Source organism: Lactuca sativa, chromosome 5 (genome assembly GCF_002870075.4).
Source record: "Lactuca sativa cultivar Salinas chromosome 5, Lsat_Salinas_v11, whole genome shotgun sequence".
NCBI lineage: Eukaryota > Viridiplantae > Streptophyta > Magnoliopsida > Asterales > Asteraceae > Lactuca > Lactuca sativa.
Genome location: NC_056627.2, coordinates 321250143 through 321269855, shown reverse-complemented (window position 1 = coordinate 321269855; position 19713 = coordinate 321250143). Strand labels below are relative to the sequence as shown.

The following is a 19713-nucleotide window of genomic DNA, read 5'->3' as shown; positions in this document are numbered from 1 at the left end:
GTTGTGAGATCGTATATGTACGACAATTCAGAAAGGCCTCTGTCCAGACCTTTTGATTGATTTATCTGGTCGACCTAATATAGGATCCTCCTGACAATTGGCATGACCTGGATGTACGAAATCCCGGTCACCCTAAAGAACTCAGAGATGATCCCGAGGAAGGGATATCTCAAGCCCAAGGAGAAAGGGTACTCAGGAAAGCACACCCAAGTGGGAGAAATGAAATTAGGCTGAATGAGAGGATTGAAGGGCCTGAATACAGCTTCGGGAGGAAAGGCTCCATTGAGTCTTAGAGACTCAATGTCATCATCACTAAAAGAACATGACTCCTCATAAGAGAGGATCCCTTGGTGGGTAAAATCATCATCAGGAAGGGCCAAAATGCTTTTACGAGAGACAACCATTTTCGACCCATGGTAGAAGGAATAAAAGCCTGGAAGAAAAAGAATTACCTTATAGTCGCATGATAGCACGAGAAAAGCAAAGAATAACGGATAGAAGATTATGAAACTGATCACTCGTATTTATACTGGACCAATGAATATGATTTGACTGTCAACGACTAGTAAACTATTCGTTGGATTTCAAATTACCTAGCCGTTAAGGGTTAAAACTGAAAATTACTATTCTCTCTCCTTTTATCTATTTACTTTAAGTTATTCCTTTAATATTTATGAAACTAACTCCTATATTTTCAGGAATAACTTGAGGGCAATTGTTAGAGCCAGGATCCTTACAATATTCAGGATCCTCAAATATCCAGGATCCTCAGCTACCTCAGGATCCCGGCTAATTACCGTTAATATTTTTATTAATATTTATAACAATCATATTTTGTCTATAACTAACACGTGTGCAGAAGTAGTCAAGGGAAGACCAATTCTCAACAAAGAATCATCTCAATTATGCTAAAGACCTAGAATACTTGGTCAAATAATGTTCGTGAAGCTGGTCATAGAGGATCCCGAAAATATCATATATCTTGTTAGCTAGCTTAGACTATAAATTGACACTTGTATTCTGCACACCACACACGACTCTGAAACCTAACCTTACACTGCTAAATTACTTACTCATTTTTACTAAGAATTCCTTGCAATCACCATTTTATATCAATAAAATCATTAATGCAGGTGATCATTATCACCTCCTAAGGTTTTGTGTTGAAGATCCTAGCAAGGATCAAGGGCTTTCCTTGTAAACCATTGTGTCACTTTCCTTTATCATTTGCAATTACATATTTTAAACATCACAACCTCTGATTCAATTTGGTTGATTAACACTTGTGTAGTTTTTGACCAAAACAGTTGGGCCCGTTTATATATGAGTTGGGCCTATTTATATGTAGGTTGGGCCCGTTTGTATGTTGGGTTGGGCCCGATGATATGTATGGTATGTGGTATTTTGGGAGACTCACTAAGCATTGTGCTTATGGCTTTGTGGTTTAAACATTCTTAAGTACTTCTAGTTCCAAAAGGAAGGGCCTGGCTTGAATGCACAACATCCCCTTGTTGGTTTTTCCGCATTGTTGATTTTACATTACTCTGATGATTGTGATACATTTTACTGATGGGTTTTTGGAACAAATGTTATGAAAAATTTTATTAGTACTTTTGGGATGTTACATATATCATCCCAAACATCAATCAAAAGATCAAGAGCTTTTCAAACTCTATGGAACAAGCCATCAAGGGACAAAAACTCATTAAAATGGACCAAAACTCCATATATTCATCGGTATGAAGGTAAAACACAATAAAACTTGGAACTTTATGACTTACAAAGGCTTAGAATGTGAATAGAGGTTGAATAGTTCAAACATAGCTTCAAAGACCAATCTTTCTTGTTGTTCTTCTTTCTAGAGCACAACACCACCCAAAGAAAGCACTAAATGATCATTAAGAGACTACCACAATGGATTCAGGAGAGAGGATGAGTTCCAAACACTTTAATGGAGGCTATAGTTTCATTAGAGGTGTTCAAGAGGAGGTGAAGGTTGAAAATGAGGAACCCTTATGGTTAATGGCCTTTAAATACACCAAAAACCCTAAAAAAAACTTGCAACCCACTTGGTCGGGGGCCCCCCGCACTCTTCAACTAAATTCCTAATTTTTCGGTTTTCAGCTTCAATTTCAAACAATCATAACTTATTCATTCTAATACATTTTCAGTGATCTTTATATGCACGTGAAAGTATTGACAAGACCCACAGTTCTATCTAATTATTTTTGACTTAAAACATACCGAACTAAATTCATTGATTTACAAGAAGTCCAAATGTTAATTTTCACATTCCACCCTTTGGCTCCAAAGCACAATTCAAGGGCTTAAATCATTTAACCAACATTATCAACATCCAATAAGATCTAAAATTTATTCACTTAAAGCCCAAGACATTTACTCGATTAAATTATGGTCCGCTATCCCGAAGTTAGAAACATCCTGAAACTAGATGTTACATTATTCAAACTAGATAGTTACAAGTGCAAACTAGATAGTTACTCAAAGTGACCATTTAATTTGTACATAACATTTATATGCATACCTTATGAATATAACTAGTTTTGTTCTCTTTTATTATCATTTTCTAGAAATAATAATTTCCCAATTAGTTGTTAAAATATTATTTTCATAAAAAAAAAATAATTATCCAGTTAAATACAAATGGTGATAATATTTATTGATAATCAAATTACTTTAAGAAATAATCAATTAGTACTATCTTGCTATAAAATATGACCCTATATATGATCATATGTCATTATCAAATTTCATTATATAATGACGTTTAGACATAAAGATCTTTATGAAGTCTCATAATTTTATTTAAAATATATCAAGGTTTAAATCAAACTTTCACAAATTGACAACTAAGACCCTTCTAAAAAAAATATCTTTAGTTTAACTTTAATAACTTTTAAATTCTTTAGTTTAAATCCATTTTTTCAAAAAAAAAAACATACTTTCCATAAATATGTATGTATTCAAATTTCCAACTTACATATGCACTTCCAAAATTGCACATTTATGAAAACTATGTTTTTTTTTTCAAAATATATTTTAATGCAAAAAAGTTCTTAATGATCTATCGACTTAGTTTTGAGAGAAATTGACTAGAATTTACTTTTGTAAAACTATTTTTTATTTTATTTTATGAAATGCTCAATGTCTCTAAGCTTATATATATTATACGTTTGAGAACTCATAAATTCATCAAACCTAAAATACAAAATAATTGATAAAACACTCATTTTATAGATAAAACACACATTTTTAAAATACAAAATAATTGAAAATTTTTGAAATTTTTTTAAAATATTATTTTCTTCATTTATATTTTTCAAAAAAAAATATTACCGTTTTTTGAAATGTCTGTGAAATATTCTAGTAGAATATTAGAATAATTTACATATCTAACAAATCTAAAAGAATAATAAAATATTTTAACATTCTAAAATCACATTTGAATATTTACAGTGTAATATTCTATTAGAATATTTCACATATTAAAAAAACGATAATTTTTATTTATTTGTTAATTATTTATTATTATTTTTAGCTAAATAAAATGATGAAAAAAATAATTAAAAAAAGAATTTTTCATATTTTTCTTTTATTTTTCATTTTAAATTTAATTTTAGATTGCGTTTCACGGTCTCACAAAATTAATAGGGTTTCAAATAAACCTAAACCTAAACCTATATATATATATATATATATATATATATATATATATATATATATATAGAGAGAGAGAGAGAGAGAGAGAAGAGTTATATGGAAAATAAATGATTAGGACAACAGATGTTTAAATTAATGAAAACATGACAACACATCATTTTACAATAACTATATAAATAATGTAGCACCTGGTTCTTGGTACGTATTCTTTTATTTAATTCTTTGTGCATTTTGCATCTTGGCCTTGGACTCAGCGACTTAGAGGATCGACTTGCCGAGTAGAAGCGGGAAGGGGCACGGGGTTTAAGTTGTGGACTTGCCGAGTCGGGTCCCGGACTCGACGAGTAAGCTGCTGTTCGGACAAAAACCCTAATCAAGGAGTGTGCACCTTATTTAAACACTCTAACTCGGCCTCCCTTGCCCCTAACACTTCCAGAAGAGCTGTAGAGCGAAACCCTAGCCCCATATTGTTCTTGTGAGTGATTCTGGCTTTGTGAAGGAAGTTTGGAGCTTAGAAGAAGAAGGTGAAGGTTGAAGGGTGCAAGGAGAGGAAGTAGATCCGAAATCTACTCTGTGGAAGGCTTCCATTCAGGTAGAAAAGTTCCTACCTTGATCTCTGGTTCATTAGATCCCCTTTTTGGCCCTAGTTTGTGGTTTTTAAGCCCTAAAACCTCAAACTCTATATGTTTATACTCTATGATCCGAAAGGACTTCAGATTTAGACCTTATGCCTGACTGTGTGCTTATATCTTGCCAAGGTTCTAAATGGCGTGAGGCGTGGCGTGGCGGCAAGCCCAAGCCTCAAGCTTAACGAGCCATGGCGTTTTTCAAGGCGTGATGTAACGCGGCGATTTTGAAATAATTTAAAATTATGTTACCACATAAATATAAATTTATATTAAATATAACTACTTTTTAGAAGTGTTAGATCAATAATTAATAACAAAAATTTAACAAAAACCACAATACTTGTATCTCCGATTAGAAAAGACATAATAAAGAGAAAAAAATGTGTCTCAAATGAAAAAACACGCGCCATAACACGCCATAACGCGCCATGGCGCGCCATATCTCGCCTTGTCACACGTCACGCCTAACAGCAACGCTATGAGGCTTTTCGTAACGGCGAAGCCACGCCTCACGCTATGGCGCGCCTTTTAGAACAATGTATCTTGCTATTGTATGCTAGTGGTAGGGGTGGAATAGTCCCCAGTTACCGGTTGAAAGATACCGATGACGATTGCCGGTTGAAAGATACCGATGATGATTACCGGTTGAAAGATACCGATGACGAATACCGATTGAAAGATACCGATGATGATTATCGGTTGAAAGATACCGATGATGATTATCGGTTGAAAGATACCGATGGTATTAAATGGTATGTGGTATGATGGGGGAACTCACTAAGCTTTGTGCTTATGGTTTCAGTTTTTGGTTTCAGGTACCTCTTCATCTAAGGGGAAGGAGCCGGCGGCGTAGCATGGCATCACACACACATTTGATTTTCCGCACGGTGTCTTCTGGGATTGTACTCTGATATGTTATTTGCTTACGTTGTGGGTTTGAAACATGATACTTGGTTTTATGAGATGACGTGTTGATTCAATATTTTCTAGTAAATGTTTTATGAACAACTTAATTAAAATGAAATTTTTGGACTTGAATTTTGGGACGTTACAAATAACTTTTGTAATGCATTACTTGTGAATAAAAAAAATGGACACGTGAAACTTGATTATTGGTTCCAGCATATGTTGTGTCATAGTTATTCGTTTTCCATAAAACTCATATATATATATATATATATATATATATATATATATATATATATATATATATATATATATATATATATATATATAATGCTAAGGGCGTGTTTAGCTTAGCTTTTAAAAGCTCAAAAGTTCTTTTCCAAAAAGTTACAAAAAGTCAGGAAATCCTGACTTTTCCAAAAAGTTGCTTTTCCTTGTATTAAAACTCCATAAGTTACTAGTTTGTCAAACATCTTTTTGTTTTTTTTTATTTACAAAAACGACTTTTGGTTGTGAAAAGCTAAGCCAAACACCCCCTAAATGTAGAGGATCACATGGCTATATAACATGATGTAGTCTTTACTACATCACGGTTGAGAAACTATTTAGGCCATGAATCCAACATGCAAAATGACAAATTTTTGTGCTTTGGGAATATATATATATATATATATATATATATATATATATATATATATATATATATATATATATATATATATATAACATGAAGTAGTCTACTACGTCGGGTTGAGAAACTATTTAGGCCATGAATCCAACATACAAAATGACAAATTTTTGTGCTTTGGAACTAAGTGCATATATATATATATATATATATATATATATATATATATATATATATATATATAGAGAGAGAGAGAGAGAGTTAGGTTTAAATGTTTTCAACAAGTATTGTGTGCATATATGGAGCAATCAGAATTTAGCACAAATTAAATTTTTAAATAAATCAATAAGGGTAAATTAGTAATATTGCATGTATATTAAATAAATTCCAAAACTAAAATCAAATCAAATCCCTATAAAATTGCAATCAGTTCTTTAAACCCTACAAAAAACATTGTCGACGTACTCCTCCTTCCTCAGTTTCGATCCCGTCGTCATTTAGTCATTCCTTGATCAACAACCACCGGGACAAGAAGATCAACACCACAATCGGATGGAGTAATTAATGTTATAGAATGGATAGGAAGATGAATCTGGATGTCCTGGGCCGCCTCCGCCTCCGTTGTTGTTTAGATTGGATATATCTCGTTTTTAGTTTATTGTGTTTTACAATATTGATGAAACCAAGGTATGCTGACATCATTGATTGTACGCAACTTATTGCATTTGATTATTCTTACAAGAACGGTGGATTTGCAGATCGATGTTTTGATTTATTTATTTTCTAAATAAGAAGTGAAATTGAATTCAACCATATGTTGCGCAATCATTCCCACGTAATTGATTTGGAATTTAAAACCAAGATGCAAATCGATCGTCTTTTCTAAATAAATTGGAATTCAAAATTATGATGCAAATAAAATTTATTTTCTAAATAAAATGAAATCTATGCAATTGAAACTTTTACGACCACCATTTTTTATGCAAATCATTCTTTCTAATTACTTTGGAATTCAAAAATATATTTGTAACATAAATATGATTTTTTTTTATTTATTTTATTTTAAAGTGAGTTTGTCTTGTTCTTAGTATTTGTTTTTGTAAGCTTAATATGATTTGCAATTCAAATTTTGGTATGCTAATATTATTATCTATGTATGCAACTGTTAAGTTTTTTTTAATCAATTTCATAGCCATAGTTTGCATTCTGATGTGAGAAAGAAATAAACATGAAGAACAATAGTATATTCTAGCAGAATGTACTCTATGTATTTTGTTGGAACGCATAAAATGATTTTTAACAATAATATTTTTGCAGAATGGATTAGTGTTGTTAGATTTTGATTTTGTTTTTTTCTTTTTAACCATTCTTATATCAAATTTCTATTTGTATCAGGTCTATCATCTTTCTCATTAAGAATAAATGATTTATTTCTCTTCAAGGATGATTGTTAAATTTGGTTTGTAGAATGTTTAAGGATTCTGCCTGAATGAAGTACATTATATTAGAGTAAATTATAATTCTTTAGAGTCTATCAGAATTTATAGTTTTTTTTCTATTATAATACACTGAATTTTTTTAATATTTGAAAGTTGATTATGTTTTCTTTGTGGATTTAGGTTTTGAATATGCTGTCATGGATGTGGAAAAAGAAGAAAACATGGAGAACGAGAGTATTTTAGCAGAATATATTATGCCAGAATGTATAAAGTGTTTCTTAACAATAATATTCTTTCATAATGGATTTGTGTTTTTGTTAGATTTTGATATTTTTATTTTTATTTAAGAATAAATGTAATTTTTAAACCATTATTAATCTTTTATTTTCAGAATGTAATAATTGTTTAGTCTTATTCTTTACGAATTAATGTAATTAGTGATTATTAAAAAATAAAATTTGTATTCTTTAGAAAATGTTGTTATTGATAATATGTTGTATACTTATTTAAGCATGTTAATAATAAAAAATATGTTGAATAAACCAAATTCTGCAAGAATAAAATCGAAAAAAATATTTACTTGTTTATGTTTGACTCTCTATTAACAGAATAAAATCGGTTAGTATTAGAAATTATAATAGAATTAAATATGAATTAGTTTTAAAAAATTCAGATTTAAAGAAAGGAAATTAATTATCCCTTAAAATCCGAAAATTTCATTTTTTAATATAGGTTAGTTGACCAAAACACCATTCTGCTGAAACTTGTGTGATTATATGGTACATGTTACCCTATTGTAATACCGTAGACCCTCAAATCATGATCATTGATTTTATTCATCCATTGGTCCAGAATTATGCTTACGGGCACACAATAGATGTAATAAACAAAATAACCTAGCCCTATATATATATATATATATATATATATATATATATATATATATATATATAGTTAGGTTCAAATGTTTTCACTATCTACTGTGTGCCTGTATGATTGATTATGAACCAATCATTTTAGTTATTTTAAGAAAGTAATTAATGCTTATTAAATGTTGAAGATGTAATTAATACCTATTATATCTTCGACATGTAATATGCATTAATTACCTTCTTAAAATAACTAAAATGATTGGTCCAGAATCAGTCATACATGCACACAATAGATAATGAAAACAAAATAACCTAACCCTATATATATATATATATATATATATATATATATAGAGAGAGAGAGAGAGAGAGACAAAACTGCAAATTTGGTCCCTGTGGTATTCAAAAACCTTTGGATAGGATCCAAAAAGTTTTTAACTTGCATAGAAGGTCCAAAATCAAAGTTTTTCTGGATTTTTGGTCCAAAAAAACTTAAAAAGACGGTTATGCCATTTTGATTTCTTTTTTCCTTTTTCTATAAGTATTTAAATGTTATTTTGATTTTAATTTTCTTTTCACCTTACACCTACCCCCATCGTACTCTCTCTCTCTCTCTCTCTCTCAAACAACATAACAAACCCAAAAATAAAACCCACCATTACTCAACCGTGTGTTCCTCCCTCTTTTGTTGATAATCGGAGCAAGTCAAGCACCCACGAGTGTGTCATTGTTGCTCCTGGCACTTCCCTGTCCTTCACTCGCTTGTGCTGCTGCCGGAATGACAAAGCCAAGGGTGGTGTTGTTGCTGTGTAACCACCAGGAACCACCTTGATTCTTCCTTTTTTCCACTGACCGAAGAAGACTGCTAGGAACCACATCCCCTCGTCACTCTCCACCGTTTCTCACTCCACCGGCGAAGAGAACCACCACAGTCAACGATGGCAGCCTCTTCGCCTCCTCCTTGTCCACGTTTAGAGGAGAAGAATATTAGGAATTTCATTGTCCGATTTTAGAGGAGATGGATTTGAAATCTGGACCGAACTGCTGATATGATTTGTAGGTTTCATTATCTCTTCATAATTCAATTTTAATAGCAATCTGGACCCATTTTCAAGACTTGAATTCTCCTCTCCTTGATTCGAATTTCCCTGCTCCAATTCCGATTCCGACCTCTTCATCGATTCCTCCATTTTCCTCTACTTCTTTTCAACCGAAGCTTTCTTTACCTTTCTCGGAGCCAGTATTGTTGTCGCCACCGGTGGTGAAATGTTCACAGCATTCACCGTCGAAAAATTCCACCAATTCCGATCATCACCGTTCTTCAATGCCCTAACTCCATTCCTCATTCTGAAACCAAAATTAAACTTGAAATTACCACCAAATTTGATCCCCAATGGGTACCCATAACAAGTTTTCGAATTTAGATAAAAATTATCAGATGATTTGTAGTTTTGGATTGTGGAGTTCGAGCTCCCCATGATGTCGAAGGTGGGTTAGAAGAATGGGAGAATGGGGGGGGGGGGGGGTAACGGTGGGGTGGTGGGAGTGGGGGGTTAATTTTTTCTTTTCTTTTTATTTTTAAAGTAAAAAAAATACAAAAAAAGTATTATAATAATATTAGAATAATTAAAGAAAATACAAAAAGAAAACAAAAGGGCATAACCGTCTTTTCAAGTTTTTTTGGACCAAAATCACAGGGGGTTTTTAATTTTGGACCTTCCATGCAAGTTGAAAACTTTTTGGACCTTATCCAAAGTTTTTCGCAAACCATAAGGACCAATTTTACAGTTTTGTCATATATATATATATATATATATATATATATATATATATATATATATATATATATATATATATATATATATATATATATATATATTGCATGTTCGTGTCCCACAAATGGCGTCAAATGATGCGACATCGACCTCCGACGAGTTTTCTAGTCTTCTGTCGCGGCGGAGATCTGGACATCACAGTGCAAAGTCGTTAGAGCCGCCCCAGTGACTGTGCCCCAGGAGCGGACTCCGACGGTCAAGTTAGATCATCTGGTAGATATGAGATGATTCTCTTTAGCTAGAGGTGCTGGTGCTGGGGGTAGTGGCTGACGGCCGCAGGTGGCGGCTGAGCCACCCGGCCAGAGTATAGGGCGGCGGCTAAGCCAAGGGGAAGATTCTAGGGAAAAGGTCGTGGGAAAGGTCTCTTGGGGAAAGATCCCCCTTCATGGAGGATGCACTATTCTATTTATAGTGGACAACTAGGTCAAGGGGAATTAGGTCAAGCCTTGGGCCAGCCTAATTCAGGCCCAGCTAGCAAGGAGCCGAGTAAGGCCGCCCGGAGGCGTCGGGCGCACCCCAGGCAAGGCTGGCGGGCGTGCACCAGGAAAGGCTGGTAGGGGGGCGTCAGGCGAGGGAGCGCTAGGCCGGCCGGTAGGGGAGTCCCCAACATGGCTGGCAAGGGAGCGCCAGACAAGGCTGGCAAGGGGACGCTAGGCAGGGCTGACAGGAGCGCGCCAGGCCAGGCTGACGCTCTAGGGCAGTCTAGGCCATGCTAATGGACCATATATCATCAACCACCACCCACCACCATTACCATCATCGCCACCACTACTACCTCCACCGCCACCACCACCACTATCATCGCTGTCATCATTACCACCGCCGCTACCAACGCCACTGTCGTCGCCACTACCACCGTCTCCACCAATATTACCACCACCTACAACCATTATCATCGTTGTCACCATTACCACTACCACCTCCACCGCTACCACCACTATCGCCACCGCTACTACCTCCACCGTCACCGCCGCCTCCATCACTACCGTCGCCGCTACCACCATTACCATCACCCACCTCTACCACCCTCGCCACCACCACCACCACCACCACCACCGCCGCCACCAACACTATTCCACCACTACCACTACTACTGTCGAGATTTTACAATTTTTTATAATTTATATAATGTATCTTTATATATAAGTTATAAAAATAAAGTAAAATTAAACGAAAGAGACAAAGAGAGTAACTATGTGATTTTACGTGGATTACAATTCAATTTCTTGTGAACCAAGCAGAATCTGGATATAATTCTAATTCTATTTCGTGCCAACCAAACATGATCTGGAATTGGATTCAAATTCCTAATATATTTATTTTCCAATTCCAATTCTAATTCCTTCATATACATTATGCGAAGCAAACAACATTTTATGAAATTATTAAAAAATTAGGATAAATTTGATATTTTTTCTCAATATTTACTTGATATTCAATCAAACTTAATTCATAATTATGATCATAGATTATAAATCATATTGTTATATAAATGCTTTATCTTAAGAGTGATTTCGTAAGATATCTATCATAATAACTATAATGACATTGACATGAAAGAGATAGACCGAAGGTTAGAATTTAGAAACGATGCGGTTTAGTTTGTTTGAGAGTGAGATGGCCCAATACTCCAATAGTGTTCGGGATTAAGGTGGACCAAGTGGGTTACGGGCAGGGGGGGCAGAGGGGGGGTAGGGGCAGGGGCAGCTTTTTCTTTTTCAGTTTTAATATTTTCATTTTTATTTTGCTTTTGAAAAAGCATACTTACAGACATCTCCCTCTTTAGGATTCTTCTTCTCAGACAAACATCACTCCTTCAAATCATCATTCCTCCTACTCTCTCTTTCTCTCTCTCCAGAACCATAACCATGTGGAACACTTTACTATTTTTTTGACTCAATAGTACTCACACATTCATCACTCTTCTCTGTAAGTACATCTCTTTCTCTCTCTTATTTAGGGTTTCTCTGCTTATATTTCCTAATTCTTTTTGCTAATTTGTGTTCATGATCTTTGTTTTCTGAAGAAATAAACTTATATCGATAGATGATCGTGTGTTTGGCTGGTTTAGCTGGAAATTTTTGAATATAGTTGGCGTAGTTGTTGAAATGTAGTTGAAAAAGCACTTGTGATTGAGACACAATTTATTAAAAATCATTTTTAGCGTCTGAACAAAACAGAAATTTTATAAAATATCGGTAGAAGATGATTTAAGGTCTTCTGAAACCTAGTTTTCAACTTCGTTTTCAGTATAGTTGATTTCTCTTATTTCATGTTAAAAGTGAACATGCTTCTTCGTTTCTTTATTTTTCTTAATGTTTTTTCTTATTATTTATATTCTTCTACTAAATTCTTACTCATTTTGTAGGTTTCTTGTTCATCATTCTTGCCACTGATTATTTTGAAAGTTAATTGATCCGTAGCCTTTGAGGTTTCTTTGTTAAAACTGCAAGTAGATCTGCTATCCTGCTATGATTTTTCTTTTTCATACTCCATTCTATGGGAAAAAAATCAAGTTTTGACTTTTCAGAATCAAGTTATATAGCATCTATGATTTATCGCCACAAAGTCAAATTAAGACTGTAATATACTAATATCTAGCTAACATACTTTTACTAACACAGTATAAACTATGGGATGATGAATGATCTATATTTGCCTCTAGTAATCATAGTCCTTTTTAGTTTGTAGAACATATAATCAGAAGAATGACAAAGGTAAGCCCTGAAGTTGACAATGAGATGCAAATGCAAGCTGTTTTGTCAGTATCTGCAGATGCAAGTTTCACATCAAACAAGTTCCCAAAATATAAATTAGGTCCAGATAATCAGATTCTTGATGAAGCAACCATGGATAGTAAGGGCCCACCATTAAAAGAAATAGTGGCACATGAAACCGATCAGCTTTCAGAGCAACATGAACGCCTCTCAGTTCGCGACCTAGCCAGTAAATTTGACAAGAATCTGTCTGCTGCAGCTAAATTGTCTGATGAGGTATAAATCATAATGATTATTTCCCATGAACATGAAGTATAATATTTTTGTCATTATATCTCTTGATATAATTATTGCATTGTGTTGTTATGTATAGGCCAAATTAAGGGAGGTGGCTTCTTTAGAGGGTCATGTGCTTTTAAAGAAACTGAGAGATGCTTTGGAATATTTGAGAGGTCGATTAGCTGGTAGAAACAAGGAAGATGTTGAAAAAGCTATTTCTATGGTTTACCCTTTATTCAAGAAGCTTCATTTTATGACAAAAAACCAAAGATCAAAACTCAAAATTGATTTAATTTGTTGTGATAGGTGGAAGCATTGGCAGTGAAGTTGACTCAAAATGAAGGGGAGTTGATACAGGAGAAGTTTGAAGTGAAGAAGCTTGCAAACTTTCTCAAACAGGTGACTTTGTTTGTTCATTGGGAAATGAATTACAACAATAATAACTGATTCTTTGTAATTTCATGACATGAGAAAAATGATATTATTATTTATTTTGCAGGCTTCAGAAGATGCTAAAAAATTGGTAAACCAAGAAAGGTCTTTTGCTTGTGCAGAAATTGAAAGTGCCAAAGCAGTTGTAAGAAGAATTGGGGAGGCTCTTGTTGAGCAAGAAAGAGTATCACAAACTTCAGGAAAACAGGTAACATACTAACATGCTTATATAATTATAAATTTTAATACTTTCTGTTTACTAGATATATTTTTATCAAAAGTTAATCTCACTATGCTTTTATAATTGAAAGTAATTGATTGATTTGCTTTCAGGAAATGGAGGAAATGGTGGAGGAAATCCAACAGGCTAGAAGAATTAGATTAATGCATCAACCCTGCAAGGTGTGCTTAAAACTTATTATTATCTTTAATTTGTTTTTGTAAAAAAAAAATGATTGCATTATGGTTCCTTCATGCATATATTGTTTTTTATTCACACTATTTTGTCCTTTTTCTAAGTACTCAATATCATTTCTACAAATATTCCTCATCCTTTTATTTAATATGTGGCTCTTATCTCCACCATATAATATTCCAATTTAATATTACAACTTTCATGTGGTATCATTAAACTATTATTTTTTTTATCACTTTGTTTGTAGGTGATGGATATGGAACATGAGCTTCGAGCCTTGAGGCTACAAATCCAAGAGAAGTCTGCATTCTCAGTAAAGCTTCAACAAGAGGTGATTAATGTCCAAAATGCCCTTCAAGAATATACTAACCTAAATCTCTCAACTGCCCTTGAATGATTAAAAAGTAAATTGTAATTTGTTTCTGAATAATGCAGTTACTGCTGAAAAAATTAACTGAGGAGAACAAGTTAAGTTTATATTCTTTAGGAGATTCAGGAAATTTGGGCTCGATTTTACGACTTCAACCCTCTTCAGAAGAAGCCATGGAGCTCTCAAAATGTTCAATTCAATGGTTTCGTTTATCTTCACAATGTAGCAGAAGAGAGCTTATTTCAGGTGCTTATTACATATATAATTGTATTCATAATTTTATATTTATATACTAAATTTAATTTTTTTCAACAGGTGCTAACAAATCAGTTTATGCCCCTGAGCCTTATGATGTTGGACGAATTTTGCAAGTTGATATCATCTCAAATGGTCAAAAATCTACAGTCACCACAACTTCTCCTATACAACCTGGTTTGTTTTTTTCTATTATTATTATTTTTATATTATTATAATAACTAATAACTAATTTTATATTTATGATGTTTTTTTTTTTTTTTTGCAACAGCTGTTGGGTTGGAGAGTTATGTGGAGTCACTTTCTCGAAAAAGCAACTCCGAATTTAGTGTATGTTAAGTTGTTATCTACAATAGATGTTTGACTATTAGTGAAAATTCCAAAAATACCCTTTGACAAACGGAGGAATCTTTTGACCAACAGGTGGTGATCTCCCAGATGAATGGACGGAATTATTCGTCACATTCTGCGCATTTATTACGTGTTGGGAAAATGAGAATGAAGCTTTCAAAAGGATGGATTACAAAGGCTAGGGATGCGTATTCCTCTACATCAATGCAGGTAAAAACTTTTTATAAAATAAAGTTTATAAATTTTTGAAAACAATATTATTAGTTTTATTTTATTTAAATATAAACATGGATAAATTTCAGCTTTGTGGATTTAGAGGAGGTGGGAATCTTGCGGGAAAATCATTGTTTTGGCAATCAAGAAAAGGGCAATCTTTTGTTTTGGTGTTTGAATCAGAACGTGAAAGGAATGCTGCAATTGTTTTAGCAAGAAGACACGCACTTGATTGTAATGTAAGAAATAGCAACCTACTTTCGTTTTACATTATTGTATTATTATTATTATTATTATTATTATTATTATTATTATTATTATTATTATTATTATTATTATTTAAATTGTTGTGAAAATGATAGGTGGTGTTGGCTGGACCAGATGATCAAGCGTCACTATATCTTCTCTGACTTGACTAATGAAGGAATGTGAGATTGATTATTTCATTTTTTTTTCACGTGTAATTTTTTGTGTGTTTATTTTATTTGTGGGTGTGTTTTAAATGGGTTTCTACTAATTTGATGATTTGTGCATCCTTTATAGGCATAGTTTTGGTTTGCCTGTTGATTGGTGTAACATTTTTTTTTTAAATAGTTGTTCGTTTGCATCTTATTTGCATTTCTAATATAACAATTGAAGCTTTTTTTAATGTTGTTTAGTTAGTTTTTCTATTTTACCTAATTGATCCACTATTATTATAAAATACAACCCAAGTCATGATGTGTCGATATTTGTAAATTAAAATTGTCATCATTAAAATAAATTATGCACTTGTCGCTACTAGTCTTTTTTATATTCCATCTTGACTATTACTTCGGTGTTACAAATTTTAATAAATATGTTATTGAACATGATAGTTTTTCTCAAGTAAATTGGAAGATATTTTATTAATATTAGAATAAAAAAAATAATTACGTAACAAAATGAAAGCTAGTAATTATAATTTAAAAGAAAGTAAGTTGCTTTTTAGGCCTTATCTAAAAAAAGAAAGACATGTCGCTATCTTTAGATGGATGGGATATATTTTTTTATCTGGTAACACCCCATTATCAACAAAATAACAACCTGGCTATTTTTGTTTTTTGTTTTATCGATATAAAACAAATCTACTATCAAAGATCAATCTCAATCAAAACATTACCAAAATATAATCAAAATTATAGGTGAATAAAAGTTATCAACTTTAGCATACAACCAAACATTATACGACATCAATACTATATAAAAGTTTTTATTCATGCATTTGGCTTTTTTTTGGTATACAGCCTTTGGAAGCTTTTAATTTTTATGAAAAAAGTTTGCAAAAAAAAAGAAAAAAAAAGGTTTGTTCAAGGAACTTTGAACTTTTATTTTAAATAAAAAAATGATAATCCAAAAGATATTTCAAGTAGTTTTTGGAAGCTTTTAACTTTTATCTAATTTTACATATTTAATAGCTACAAACTATTTTTGTTGAATGTTTCTGCACAATTCAGTTTAAACTACTAACTAGTTTTATCAATCATATCAAATGTATCCAAAAATAGACTCTAAAAGTCGGTGCAACCAACTAGTATAATATATCTTTCACTCTTGCCTAGTTGCCTATTGCCTAACCACTAGATTAGCTCTTAATGGCAGTTTAAGTTTACACAATATAAATATCTGAAATAATTGAATAAACAGTTATATACACACATTTAACAAAATAAACTTATTTGTATAAAACGTGTTTCCGAAAAATCATGATAGCTCTACTTTTATATTTTTCGATACCCAAAGGCAAGTGGGGGGAGACCCACTCTTATCAATTGACGAAGTACATCAAATAAGCCAGATAAATCGACTTAAACAATTATTTATGCAAAACATTTGTATTCAAAACGATAAAAATATGTATGGAGTTTGAGTCCTTATATTTGTCAGTTATCACTTGCAATAAATATTTATACTTGTATATACATCATCCATATAATTTCTCATAAAAATCTAGGTACTGTTACGTCCTTATTGGTTGACAAAGGTATACTATTTAATTTAACCATGATAAATCTCAATATCCCAGTTATGTAATTACACAAATAGTAAACATACTTTCGTGATCCATTTACTTTTAGAAAATTGGTAGTATAATTTATTTATTATATTTAGTAATAAAAACTTGATACTTTTTGGAGTATGACAGAGAATTTAATATTGCCATAAATCAACCTAATATTAAAATATTAAAATATATAATAAAATTGTTCACAATCTCTTTTACTCGATGGTCCCTTACCTATCACCTATACGAAAAATAAATAAATAGCATTTAAACCAAACTTTATAAAAAGGTATTAGTATTAGTATAATAGCATCACATGTGTGTTGACAACAATTAGTCATTACCCAAAAAAAAAAATACAAAATAAACATTATACTAACAAATTATTAGGAAAATATTTTTTACTTGCGATTTTGATTCATCCACTTAAAATAATAGTAATATGTTTTGATATTTATATCTTTCATTGACTACCGTCCCAATAGTCTTATATGTTGTCTTTAGTCTTCACAAGATCACTTCCAAAGCCTTGGCTACCCGCCTCAAAAGAGCTATTGGTTCTGTGATCGACAAAGTCCAAACTGGTTTCATCGAGGGTTGGAACATTCTTGATGGTCCCATGATAATTAACAAAATTTACGGGTGGGTTAAGTAGACTAAACGTAGCACCTTCCTCCTCAAAATTGACTTTGACAAGGCCTTTGATTCCATTAATTGGAATATTTGGACTCGGTGATACTCCCAATGGGTTTCGGTAACAAGTAGTTTGGCGGCTTCAAGAGCATTAGTTCTAATTAATGGTGACCCAACAAAAGAATTCCAATCACCAAAGGCGTTCGCTAGGGAGACCCTCTCTCTCTCTCTCTCTCTCTCTCTCTTTCTTCATTTTTATATAGCCATGGGGGGTCTCAATGTGCTTATGAGATCGGCTATACAAGGTTCTCGCTTCTACGGGGTTGACATACCTAATAATGGTACTTCTATATCCCACATTTTTTTATGCGGACGATGCTTTATTTGTTGGCGATTTGACCCATTCAAATTTCAAAAATCTTTCCCAGATCCTCAAATGTTTTCACGCCATCTCGAGCTTAAAAACTAATTTCCATAAATCCACGGTTTATAGGATTGGGGTTTTTAACTATGATATTACTAATTGTGCATACATTACTGGTTGTGAGGCGACTGTTCTTCCTTTCACTTATCTCGGGGTGCGGAAGATTGACACTTGTTAAACCAGTTCTTGGCAGCTTACCTTTATTCTACTTCTATATTTTTTTAAGGCTCCGACTTCCGTTCTTGGTGCTTTCAAGAAGCTTCGCAGAAGATTTCTTTGGGGAGGTAATGAAGAAAAAGCTAAAATCTGTTGGGTGGCGTGGAATCAGGTTCTTGCTGCCAAAGACTCATGTGGTCTTAGAGTAGGATCTCTTAAAAGTCTAAATATTTCTCTACTATGTAAATGGATCTAGAGATTAAAGGCAGAGACCATCACGTTGTGGCAACAAGTTATATGTAGAATTCATAACCTTGCACACAAACCTATTAATAACCTCTCTAAGCGATCCATGCCCGATATTTGGTGTAATCTGGTGTCAAATATTGAATTCTCTTCATGAGCTGGGAATTGATTTCTCTTCTATTTTCTCATATAAAATTGGCTCTGGTAACGAGATCCTCTTTTGGATTGATAACTGGATTGGGGATGGTGATCTTGCATCTCGATTCCCCAAGCTCTTTGCGTTGGACAAAAAGAAATATTGTTTTATTTCCGACAGATTGTCTTTGCATGGGGCTTCATGGGCTTGGAAGAGGAAACCATGTCTTCCTATGGAGCTGCTGGAGCTGACCGCTTTTTGTGAGCTCTTTAATGGTTTTATCCCTTCGTCAACGCCCGATACTTAGGTTTCTAAGCTTCCCGGGGATGGTATCCCCTCCTCCTTGGCCCTCTCTCGGAGGGGAGTTTGTGTTACTTCGATCGAGTGCCGATATGTTCTATTGATAAGGAGTCAACCGACCATTTGCTTATGGATTGTGCGTTCGCGAAGGAGGTCCTGTGGTAGATTTTTCGGTGGTGAGATATTCCAATTCCTGCTCATTGCTTCTCCACAGCTTCTGATGCCTTGAACTTTGCTACCAAGGGTTGTTGTCCTAAAAAACAAAGGATCTTGTTTACTATTCTTTATGGTTATTTTTGATGTGTTTGGAAAAGCAAGAATGACCTGCTTGTTAAGAAGATTCGTACCCATCATTCTAAAGTGGTGGATAACATCATTTCGAGTGTTTTTGGTTAGGTCAAGTAATTGGGTTGATTGATGTTGTTATCCTTTAGTGTCATGTAACTGGTGTTGTGCTTGCTTGCTTGTTGTTTTGTTTGGCTTTCTGTTGTCCGGTCTTATCTCTCCCAAGGTTGTGGCTTTTTGTTTATTTATAAAATTTTTCTTCCGTTTCTAAAAAAAATGAAAAAAATAATGTATGAAAGTCAATACACCTTTTGTAAGTGGGTGGATAATAAATACATACGGAAATATCACTTCCTATTTATGATATTGATAGCCTTAAATTTGGTTGATGGTAATTTGTTGGTGATGGACTTTGTTAGATAGAAAATCAACAAAGTTAGTTACGTGTAGGTTAGCCTTTGTTGCTTACGTTTATATTGTATATACAT

At 33.2% G+C, this 19713-nt stretch overlaps 1 protein-coding gene across 3 annotated transcripts; it reads left to right on the top strand.

The window, feature by feature from the left end:
• Window positions 1-11750: 11750 nt before the first annotated feature.
• On the top strand, window positions 11751-15671 carry LOC111889408 (stomatal closure-related actin-binding protein 2). 3 transcript variants are annotated; one of them, XM_052763608.1, is made up of 14 exons: window positions 11758-11919; window positions 12359-12572; window positions 12675-12983; window positions 13081-13209; window positions 13293-13385; window positions 13486-13626; window positions 13752-13820; window positions 14081-14164; window positions 14269-14449; window positions 14519-14635; window positions 14730-14788; window positions 14882-15019; window positions 15112-15261; window positions 15385-15671. In XM_052763608.1, exons 3-14 carry the CDS (start codon window positions 12699-12701, stop codon window positions 15430-15432), a joined length of 1494 nt encoding a protein of 497 aa, XP_052619568.1. In that variant the 5' UTR covers window positions 11758-11919; window positions 12359-12572; window positions 12675-12698; the 3' UTR covers window positions 15433-15671. The 3 variants fall into 3 exon arrangements, with proteins under 3 accessions (XP_023741322.1, XP_052619568.1, XP_023741324.1); XM_023885554.2 differs by lacking the exon at window positions 12359-12572 and having other exon boundaries at window positions 11751-11919; XM_023885556.3 differs by lacking the exon at window positions 12359-12572 and having other exon boundaries at window positions 12682-12983.
• The last annotated feature ends 4042 nt before the right edge of the window (window positions 15672-19713 follow it).

Excerpts from the sequence above, each read along its gene's own strand:
- LOC111889408 (XM_023885554.2), top strand. The coding sequence starts at position 12,699 with ATGACAAAGGTAAGCCCTGAAGTTGACAATGAGATGCAAATGCAAGCT. Across the intron at positions 14,789-14,881 it reads AAAGCAACTCCGAATTTAGT|GTGGTGATCTCCCAGATGAA; the intron begins GTATGTTAAGTT and ends TTTGACCAACAG. Across the intron at positions 15,262-15,384 it reads GACACGCACTTGATTGTAAT|GTGGTGTTGGCTGGACCAGA; the intron begins GTAAGAAATAGC and ends TGAAAATGATAG.